Source organism: Calidris pugnax, unplaced genomic scaffold, assembly GCF_001431845.1.
Source record: "Calidris pugnax isolate Ruff unplaced genomic scaffold, ASM143184v1 scaffold86, whole genome shotgun sequence".
In the NCBI taxonomy this organism is placed as follows: domain Eukaryota; kingdom Metazoa; phylum Chordata; class Aves; order Charadriiformes; family Scolopacidae; genus Calidris; species Calidris pugnax.
The window spans coordinates 532,204-543,432 of NW_015090843.1; the positions used below are offsets into that span (position 1 = coordinate 532,204).

General features: G+C 36.3%; 1 protein-coding gene across 1 annotated transcript; it reads left to right on the forward strand.

Annotated features, from left to right (window-relative positions):
• Positions 1-4,491: 4,491 nt before the first annotated feature.
• TMEM244 (transmembrane protein 244) lies at positions 4,492-9,324 on the forward strand. The gene is made up of 5 exons (XM_014942617.1): positions 4,492-4,550; positions 5,056-5,129; positions 6,737-6,862; positions 8,270-8,314; positions 9,230-9,324. Exons 1-5 carry the CDS (start codon positions 4,492-4,494, stop codon positions 9,322-9,324), a joined length of 399 nt encoding a protein of 132 aa, XP_014798103.1.
• The last annotated feature ends 1,905 nt before the right edge of the window (positions 9,325-11,229 follow it).

The following is an 11,229-nucleotide window of genomic DNA, read 5'->3' on the forward strand; positions in this document are numbered from 1 at the left end:
TTATTATTTCCCATACCCTGGTCCCTGTAACCAACTTGCACACATGTGATTCCTTTTACTTTTTTTCAGAATTGAGTCTTATTCCTCTGTTAGTTGTTACCTATTTTTTCTAAAGTAGCTTTGCTATATGCAGTCCATACTTTCCACCTGCCATTCTGATACACCAAAAAATTGCAGCCAGTCCTCTATATTTTACTACTTCATTCATACAGGGCCACTTTTCATGGATTTACTTCTGAGTGAATGCCTATATTTGGAATATTTCATCATCTTAGACTTCATTTTTCCATTTTAAATTTATTTTTTGATCAATATAGACAAGAAGTCCTGTAAACCATCAAAACCTCCAGACTCACTCGCTGTCAGCTCAATTCCATTGATCTCAGGGGAAATTCAGTGTGGGATCTTGCTGGGCACACAAAAATGTGAGGACTTAGGGCCCAGATCTACATGTTCAAATGTATTTACTTAATAATGGAATCACTATAGTAATTATGTTCCCTTAGATCATTATTGTGTGATGCATCATAGTTTGAAGATCTATGGAGGTCTTCCCAGAGGAGTCAGATAAACACACATTTCTAGTTTCAAATATTTGATAGCCAAGCTGAAGACAGGGCAAGAAAATTCTTAACTCATTACATGCGTTGTACTTGGACTAAGAATTTATACAATAGTACTCCTGCAACAGAAACTGGAATGCTTCAATAGCAAAAAGCAAAATGTAGCCACAGATCCTTCCAATACTAAAGATGGAGAATATGGAGCCGATGGCAATTCTCTCTACGGTCATTCTTTTTCTCAGGACTGCTTTCTAACTGTATTTTTTCAGAGGAAAGTAAAGAGTAGAAAATGCAGGATGGACATGGGTTGGCAGAGAAGAAAATGAAACACTTAAGAAAGAGTCAGGAGTTACAAAAAATGGCCATTGAAACGGACGGTTCCATAAATGTGTTATCTACCACACAACCATTCAAAGAATTAAGGCCAGAAGAGCATGTTAGAGATGTTTGAGTGAAGCTCCATCCAGAGAGGCATCTGGTTTAGCTCTGAAGGATCTATTATTTCCAAAGGCAGTTTGTTCCATTGGCTAATTGCCTTTACGGTTAAAAATGCCCTTCACAGACCTTTCAAATTTGCCTTGCTATAACTTGCAGCTGTTTACATCTTGTGGCTTTTCTGATAGATTAAAGAGCCCTTAAGTACCAGGTATTTTCTGCCTGCGAAGGTACTTATCCATCATAATCAAATCAGCCCTCAGAGCTAAACAGATTGACCTCATTAGGGCTGTAGTCCTAATGAAAAAAAAACCCCACATTTCTGGCCATCAGCTCCCTTTTGTGGTTCTTCTCTGCACCTTCTTAATTTCTTAACTTGCTTTAAAAATTGGTGGCGCCAAATTGGATGCCACTTGGTCTTCCAAGTGCTGTGTTTAGAGGTAATATTCCTTATTTCTATTCATACTCTCCTGCCTTAAAACCCAAAGCCTTAAGGGTTTGTTTTGTGTCATAATATTGCAAAAGCAGCTCATAAAAATGAGCTAGTATGAGCTAATGCTCATCTACAGCCCTTCTTAGAATCACTGCTTCCTTGAATAAGGGCTCCTTTTGCCAGTATATAGCAAACTAAATCAAAATGAAAATTGTACTTCAGTGCTGGCTTATCTTTTACATTTTTCACTGCAATCTCACCTGCCAACTGAATTTAATTTAAAAATGAGGACTTGAAAAATTCTGTATCTTTTATTTTCTTAATTTTGTTTCTTTATTAATTTTGAATCACTTGTCAAGAACATTATCCAATTTTATCCTTAAAATCCACAGCAATGATAAGGGCACTCAATAACTAGTTTTGAGAAAAGTTCTTGACTAAAAGCAAATAAATAAAAAGAGCCAGTTTCTTTCAAACTTTGCAAAAGGGAAATGCTTTTTGAAACTTGGCAGCATTTTACACATAGGGGTTTTGTTCCATTCCTTTAGTCTTAGTTATTCTCCAAATAATTCCTCTTCCTTTTTAGTTATGAATATGTGATTATTATTTCCCATACCCTGGTCCCTGTAACCAACTTGCACACATGTGATTCCTTTTACTTTTTTTCAGAATTGAGTCCTATTCCTCTGTTAGTTGTTACCTATTTTTTCTAAAATAGCTTTGCTATATGCAGTCCATACTCTCCACCTGCCATTCTGATACACCAAAAAATTGCAGCCAGTCCTCTGTATTTTACTACTTCATTCATACAGGGCCACTTTTCATGGATTTACTTCTGAGTGAATGCCTATATTTGGAATATTTCATCATCTTAGACTTCATTTTTCCATTTTAAATTTATTTTTTGATCAATATAGACAAGAAGTCCTGTAAACCATCAAAACCTCCAGACTCACTCGCTGTCAGCTCAATTCCATTGATCTCAGGGGAAATTCAGTGTGGGATCTTGCTGGGCACACAAAAATGTGAGGACTTAGGGCCCAGATCTACATGTTCAAATGTATTTACTTAATAATGGAATCACTATAGTAATTATGTTCCCTTAGATCATTATTGTGTGATGCATCATAGTTTGAAGATCTATGGAGGTCTTCCCAGAGGAGTCAGGTAAACACACATTTCTAGTTTCAAATATTTGATAGCCAAGCTGAAGACAGGGCAAGAAAATTCTTAACTCATTACATGCGTTGTACTTGGACTAAGAATTTATACAATAGTACTCCTGCAACAGAAACTGGAATGCTTCAATAGCAAAAAGCAAAATGTAGCCACAGATCCTTCCAATACTAAAGATGGAGAATATGGAGCCGATGGCAATTCTCTCTACGGTCATTCTTTTTCTCAGGACTGCTTTCTAACTGTATTTTTTCAGAGGAAAGTAAAGAGTAGAAAATGCAGGATGGACATGGGTTGGCAGAGAAGAAAATGAAACACTTAAGAAAGAGTCAGGAGTTACAAAAAATGGCCATTGAAAGAGGAAAGACATAAAGGAATTAAGAAAGAGGAAAGAAGAAATACAACATGATAAAGCACTAACTAGAGTGAGAAAATACAAGACAATCTGGAGTCAATAGAAAAGAAAAACTGATTTTATTGACCAGTTTATTGACTGTAGTGAACATCTTGAGTTTCATGTTCTTAAGCAAGCAGACCATACTGCCAAAAAACTTGCTCACCTTTGATGCATAGAGATGTCTAGTCCTGATGTCCCATGTTTCCCTTCAAAAAAATAAAAGCCCAAATAAACACCTGGAATGTCATTATATCATAACAGAAAACCAGAAATTAACGCGTTCTGCATTACCAAAACTTATTAACCTTAAAAACATAATTTTACATTTTACTCGTAGGAATGAACATAAGTCTTGGGGTCCACATAATTCAGGACGATCAGAGCTATGGGATCAGAGATATGTTCCCTTGAAAGGATCACAAGGCATTTTATGAAGTTTATCAGGTGAAAGCTTGCAGGTTTTTCTCTGGCTGCATTGCTTCTGAAACCTCAGTTTAGAAATGAAGACACTGAAATGGAATGAAAGAAGTAATAATACTGGGGTATCTTAGGAAACATACATCCTTTGTGTAATTCCGTATATAGCGTTTCTCTTCTCTTAAAGACACAGTATTTGATCATAAAATAGTGGTTGCTTTGTGAAACTCATATCTTTAGGGATATTTTTTCAGTTTGGAGTTGGGATTTATTTAGAATTAATTCAGAAGCAGTTGAACTTTGAAAAATATTTAGCAGATATGCCTCATTCCTCATGTAAATTGTCTACATCCCTACCTTTGGAAGTAAACACTAGAGCAATCTTTTCTAGAGGCTGGGAAACTCAACAGTTACTGCTTTACCATTTTTGACATTTTCAACACCCTTAGAAGGATGGCATTTCTTTTAAGTTAAAAACAAGGATAAAACTAGGTTAAAAACTAATTAAGCTCTCAAGGTCTCCTGTGTAATAACTGTCAAGAAATGTGCTTCTCATTCGCTGAGCACTTATAAATTCAATAAACACCTGGTATGCAATAATATATGATAAAAACAAAGAACCATGCATTATAACCACACATTAGGAGCTGAAACGTACCAAAGAGACTTTAACACCTTTTATGTACTAGGCAACAGCAAAAATTCCGTCTAAATATTTTGTTTTCTAGTTGTTTTTTTTTTTTTCACCTTGTGATCGATAGAAATCTGGAATTATTTTCTGACAGTGATGTGACTAATACAAGTGTGGCATTAGGTTTGACTGTCTTTTTGCCTTTTGCAGGTTGTTCTGGTGAACCTGTTGATATGCATGGTAGTTTTCTACACGGTGTACTATGTGGTCCTCTCCGTGTGCTTCGCAGTATTCAAGTAAGATTCTTTTATTTTTCACATTGTGATTGATAGAAATCTGGCATTATTTTCTGACAGTGATGTGACTAATACAAACGTGGCATTAGGTTTTGCTGTCTTTTTGCCTTTTGCAGGTTGTTCTGGTGAACCTGTTGATATGCATGGTAGTTTTCTACACGGTGTACTATGTGGTCCTCTCCGTGTGCTTCGCAGTATTCAAGTAAGATTCCTTTGTCTTAGATATAATGGTAGAGCCACCACCCTGCAGAGGAGGCATCCAGACTGGCACCCAGTCCCAGTTGTGAACATATTTTGTTTTAAATTCACTTCAATTGTTGTACCTCAAGTGTGCAATTTGGCAAACAGAGACTCAAAACTAATAGAAAATGTTGGTTCTAATCTACCTCCTTGCACTTGCACCATGTACATAAATGAACATAAGAGCAAAGTGGACATTAAAAAAGGAAAAGAAAGATTTTATAGGTGATAAAAGCCACAAATTCTATGCCCTTAGGAAGTTGATTAGCATGTATAGTGCCAGCCATGTCTCAAATTAAAGTAGAGATCGTGAACACTGTGTTCAAGGGCAAGACCGTAACATCTAATGGAACGTGGAGATCTTGTAAAAGCTGAATATTCCATTTGAAATTGCATTTAAAAACAGCAATAACTTTTAAGGCTTTATTGAAAAGCTGTGGTTAAATGTATTCTTTCTGTTTCCACAGGATTAAAATGTTGGATGGTTTGGCACCGTTTGATTTTAAGACAAATCCCTCATGGATTAACCCATATTATTTAGGTAACTGAAGTTTGTTTCTCTTTTTTTCTCCAGCCAAGAAATCTGGCTGTAAACTTGTCTTCGTTATGGACAGTATTTTACAACTGTTTTAATAAGACCAAAGATTTCTGTATTTTAACTACCCTGCATTTAAATGCTTATTCATCTTCCCCGCACTTCTCATTTATGTATTGCCACTTACCATTCAAGAGATTGTTCAGCTTTTCCTTGAGTTGTTCTTCTGATCTTACAACATCTGAAGGAAACGTGCTGCTTTGGCAGGATGCTTCATCTTTCCACGCAGAACAATTACCTATTCTCTGCAAAATTCCTCCGCAAAGTGGCTAAATTTAATTTTCGTGCTGCATCAAATTTCTCATGAACCATATTGGATCCAGATCTGAAAAAACAGGTCACATTCAACTAATTGTAATTTTGCTGAACACAGTGTGCATTAAAATTTCAGGGTTTGATTGTAGCTCAATCCCTAAATATATCTTTATTTATCCTAATACCAATTTTGGCATTTTTGTCTGAGGCTCTCAAAATGTATTCTTTTTCCTAAACTGTCACTCCTACATGCACACTTGAAATTTTACCAGATTTGTAATCTATTTTACAAAAGCAAACCACATAGTCTGTCAGTAAAGTAAGTAAAGCTCAAAAGTAAACCGGTTAGTTCACTGGGTTAAAAAGAGTAATAAAAATGCAGGGAGACTTGTACAGTGTCAGTGCTGATTTCAGATTAAAAAAGAGCATTTCAGTTGTCGCAACGGAAAAGAAAATTAAATCATTGGCGTAATTTGAAGGGATCCTACCATCTTGAAATATAATAAACTAAAAATATTAAAATGCGTAGTCAAATGTTAAATTTTTTGAAGTGTTATTTCCCACTTTCTTAACTACATGTGGTTTTCCAGTTATATTTTTCTTTTTTTTTTTTACATTTTTTCAAGCTGCTGGGTGAAAGATCCATGTTACAGTAGGAAATAATTGATCTAAAGAATGAACCCTATAAGGAAAAGAATAAACATGAAAGGCACAAAATGCTGCCAAATGTATAAATTAAATACAATGAAAAAATAACAATGGTGTCTCTACTCTCTCAGCTATGCTAATCTTAAATATATTTTCATATATCGATACATCTTTGATGCAATGAAGTGCACGGGGAGAAAGCTATGAAATTTCTTACTAAACATAAGTCCTTAACCATAAAATTCTGTTTGGGATGGGTAAAACTTGATTGATGTCAGCATGAACCAAATCTATCTGGGGCCACATCCAAAGAGTGTGGACAGTCCTTGAGCAAAATTTCTACACCATTTCTCCTCCTGGCTACAGGAACTGGCCATAATCCTATTAATCTGTTTTTCCACAAAATATGTAACATATTAACTTATGGACATCATTATGGACATCATTAACTTTATAATGAAAACATTCAATCTTGTAAAACTGAGATTTTCATAACTATGAAACTATGTTTTCATAACTATGAAACCTTGTTTTCGTAACTATCATCTCAGACATTTTAACCTTCCTAGAAAAAATTCCTATATTTTGAATAAAAAAAAAAAATTCTTTTCAAACCGTGTTTGGTGTAAGTATCCCATTTTCACTTACAGTTCTTGTGATCTCACTGGAAATAACTTTCTTTGTCTGCGGTCTGCTGTTTGCCCTGGTCGTGGAAGAATGGGTTTGGGATTACGCTGTAACGGTCACTGTCATTCACATCCTCATCACTTCAGTCGGTAAGTAGGGTCACTGCTAAATAAATACATTCTATCATAAAATAGCATCAATTGAAGGACCAATCAACTATGATTCATCTACTGTATTACTGGGCGAATTTTATCATTTTTTCTTAAAGCTAAATAAATGTATATTTCTAATTTCCACATGCACAGATTTAAATCCTGCTGATTAAAACTCAATTCTGGTTTCATTGCAGAATTTCAAAACACTATTTTCTTATTAAAACTCCAGAGTTTTACAGTTCCCATCAAACAGATCCAGCCTAGATACAATTCCAGCATCTGGGAGGTGTGGTTTTCTCTAAACCAAGAAATGAATAGCTGCCCATGCCCTGACACTTTAGGCTCTACTCATTAACTTCAGCTCTAGTTCAGAGTAAAAAATAAGATTGTTTCAGCAAAGGCAATTCCAAATTTTAAAATTAGATCATTTGAACTAAATCTCATGGAGGAAAATACAGCATTTTACCATCAAAATGTCTTTTTTTTTTTTTTTCCTCCCTGAAACTCTTCTTCTCAGAGGAAAGGAAAAGAATTGGCTGTTGCAAATGAGAGTCATCATCACTTTTTGCCAGCACCTGGAAACCTGCTCCTCCTTCTCCTGCTGTTTAGCAAAATCCTGCTACTGCTGATTAGGAAATATACTTTAACCCCATCCTTGCCAGAGCCCTCATGGGGATTCTTTTCTCCTATAACAACAAGCTTAGTTGTTGGTTTTTTTTTTTTATTCTATAATTTAGAAATAGGGAAAAGTATCACTGACAAACTACAATCCCTCCCTACTACATAATAATTCATCTTCAATTTTCCAATTTTCTTTTCCATTTCTCTTTCAGCACTTTATAGAGATGGGAACTCTCCAGTTCCCATGACATGTTAAGCCAGAGACCAACAGAGACCTCATCTGAAAAAACAAAGCATAATTTCTCACCTACTGCATTTGATTTCCTGGAATTTAAACTACTGTTATTCCTTATGAATAACTTACGCATTTAGCTCAAGAAATTTGCCAAAACTACAACAAAAAACTGCTTTGTATATAATTTATACAGGAAGGTATATTCTATCATTATATTTGATGCATTTTGATGTCCAATCAAGCCCAGATTTGTTAATGTGTGTCTCTGTTGTGATAAAATGGGTAAATAATAAAAAAAGGCATTTTTTTTCTGCAGAGAGTTTAAGAACTCCGTTTAGCACACATTTATTTCTTTGGTTTAAGACTTGCCTTCCAGTGGGTTCGCTCACGAGGCTCAGCTTAACAGTATGGCCAAGAATCTGAATGACAGGACTGAAATACCTATTTTCAATTTCAATAAATGTAAAGTATATAATTTACGACACATAATTATCCCCATCCTTATTGTTTAAAAATTTACATTTCTCCTTTTCTTCTCCTTGCAGTTATGTCTGAATTCCCCCTGATGTTGCACTGGTGGCTGGCATTAGGTATACTTCCATTCAGTAAAGTTTAAATTGTTAGACTCTGTGTAGAAAATCAGTATTTACAGTATGAATCATTCCTACTAAATATCTGTTACCTTACTAATTTGAGAAATATCAACATTTAAAGAAGAAACATATGCTTTTCATTTATACTTCAATGACCCAGGCAAGTAACACAGGCGAACATTTGCTTTTCCTTAAAAAAAATCTTTTTTTAAGACCAGAATGCACTCAGCTTACGTTAATCTTGCCGGCAGCAGATACACTCACCTTCTTGAAATAAACCATGGTTAAGTCCTGACTCATCAAACTATCGCACTTAATTCAGGTGCCAAAAAGACAGTTGTCCAAAGTGGTCTTCCTTGGTATCTTTTATACTCAATGGGAAGAAACAGGCACCTTCAGAGACAATTTTTATAAACACTCTGCACAGGCACTTGTGATAGATGAGATAAATCGATGATCTTTGAGCTCCCTTCCAACTCTAACCATTCTGTGATTCTATTAATCCCAGTCATCACATTTCCTTAGAGCCAATGGCCAAGCTTCCTTTCTGAATGTTTAATTTTCTGTAAAATTAGAAGCATAGCTTTGTACTAGATTATATTACCTTGAAAAAACATTATTGGAAAAGGACTGGCTTCTGTTCCTTCTTATGTGATGGATAACAAGGGCTGACAGCTGCAGTAAGTTCCTAAATGGTGGGGAAAGGCAAATAAATTCCTGATACTGGTTTTGCACCAGCAGCTGCTGGGGCTGGTATCTTTGTAGGTGGTTAAAGCCTTGGGCAACAAGTTTAAGTAGTCAGGCCATTTTTTAAAAAATTGAAGGTAAAAAGAATACCTGTTTAAAATTTTAGCCTAACATTTGTATTCCACTTTAAAAATTAATATTAAAGAGTCATATATTTTCTTCCAGGATCTGGAGTCATCTCAATGATTTGTGGAGGACAGATTTTGGCATACTGCTTGTTCAAAGACAACTTCATTTACCCCATTCTCGACGATTTTTGAAATGGAAAATAAGAACTGGCCTTTACACTTATATGAATTCCACGGTTTCATTAACAATGTAATTCAAATGAAGTTAGCAATTGTCTAATTGTAAGGCTAATATTTAGCTTACCAGAACTCTCGTGTCTTACATTTGTTTGCAATGTCAGTGTCAGCACTTTTAGGTTTTGTATGTACATTTTCCATTAGGCAAATAATTAGATAGTGTCTCTCTTTTTTTTAACAATAAATAAACCTTAAGAAGGATAAGAGCAATGATGCAAGACTCTTGCAAAGGCAAATGCTACCGACAGCCACTTTTTTATGTATCCCTTTCTCTCTCCCCCAGCTGCACGTGGCCAATGCCAGAGTGTGGGTCTATGGGTAGACCTAATTAAAAAACAACGAAGAGACCACAGTAGGGGCTTCAAGTAACTCTGTATCTCTTTAACCATAATAAAGGTGTGACAGCAAAACTGGTAGAAGGCAACTTCATCGTAAATACGACAGTGATGATTGATTGGATTTCAACTGCAGTTTGCTTAGAAGAAGAAGACAGGAGCACTAAATGTTGCATTTGCCTTAATCTTCCTCAACAGCTAATGCCGCTGAAGGATCTGTCCCCCGTTGACCTCATCAAACACCTTAACATTTATTGCAAGTTTTACAATTTCCAATTAAGTTTCAATGCTGAAAGTACCTACAGGGAAAGAATGAGCCTGTCTCTCAGGAGTGACAGCACTGTCAGTTATTTATTTCAGAGACAGAGCAGGTGTGTAAAGCCAGACTTCACGAGCTGTTCAGTGTAAGACGCTGCCAACTGAAGGCACCAGAGATAATTCCGGGGAGTGAATTAACGGTCCTGCACTGACCACTGCTCTGGGCTGTGGACCACCTTTGGTTTCATGGGTTTTTAATCTCCATAAATGTCTGTGCGCAGAAAACTGACCACTATGATGTGTTGGACACACACTTTGCACGTTCCTCCTGGATTTGTTGCCGTTCAGAACCATGCAAGAGTATGGGAAGGAAGTACCATATGAAGTCCCACCTGGTCCCGGCTCCTCAGGCAGTTTGTGTGTGTAGGGAGTGTGCCACGTGGCAGGACAGGAGTGGATTAGATAGCAAGTTAATCCGCGGGTGGAACAAGTTTCTATTTTTAAACTGGGAGAATTTTCCCCTCGGCGTGTCAGCCCCGCTGCAGCTCGGAGGAGCTCTGTTGCCCAGTCTCCACATTTTTAATGTTTCTTTTCTATTTCAAATCTTAAATCGCCAGCAAGAGAGACCTTCAGAACAATATGAAGAGTGCTTTGGTCCCTGATTTACCCAAAGCACAAACAACTAGACCAGTGCTAGAAGAATAATCACAGCAAGAACTCTATCAAGGATTAAAAGCCTTAGTCCAGCTATTAAAGAACCATTAGCTTTTTGCATTACTTTCAGATATGGAATAGTGAGAGAATTTCAGCATTATTTATTTCATCTTTTCCATCACTTTTATGTTGAGCAGTAATGATAAATATCGCACATAATGTTTAAAGTGTAGACAAAAGTTCGTATTATGCAAATAAATAAATATTCCTCATGTCAGCGATATGAGCTACATCCGTGTGGGTGTCACCTGGTTAGAAGCCTTCAGAGATAATATCTTATGTTTAAAGTGTAGACAAAAGTTTGCATTATGCAAATAAATATTCCTCATGTCAGCGATACGAGCTACATCCATGTGGGTGTTACCTGGTTAGAAGCCTTCAGAGATAATATCTAATATTGTGTGGTTTCCATCTGATACACCAAGTGGGTACTTCTGAATATGACAAACCTGGCTGTTTCTGGAGCAATAATAAAGTGACCCACTTGAGCAATCAGCATATGAGTAACTGATAGCAGTAAGGACACAGGTGGGAAAGAAGAGATGCTGGAGGA

Excerpts from the sequence above, each read along its gene's own strand:
- TMEM244 (XM_014942617.1), top strand. The coding sequence starts at position 4,492 with ATGGTAGTTTTCTACACGGTGTACTATGTGGTCCTCTCCGTGTGCTTC. Across the intron at positions 4,551-5,055 it reads GTGTGCTTCGCAGTATTCAA|GATTAAAATGTTGGATGGTT; the intron begins GTAAGATTCCTT and ends CTGTTTCCACAG. Across the intron at positions 5,130-6,736 it reads GATTAACCCATATTATTTAG|TTCTTGTGATCTCACTGGAA; the intron begins GTAACTGAAGTT and ends TTTCACTTACAG.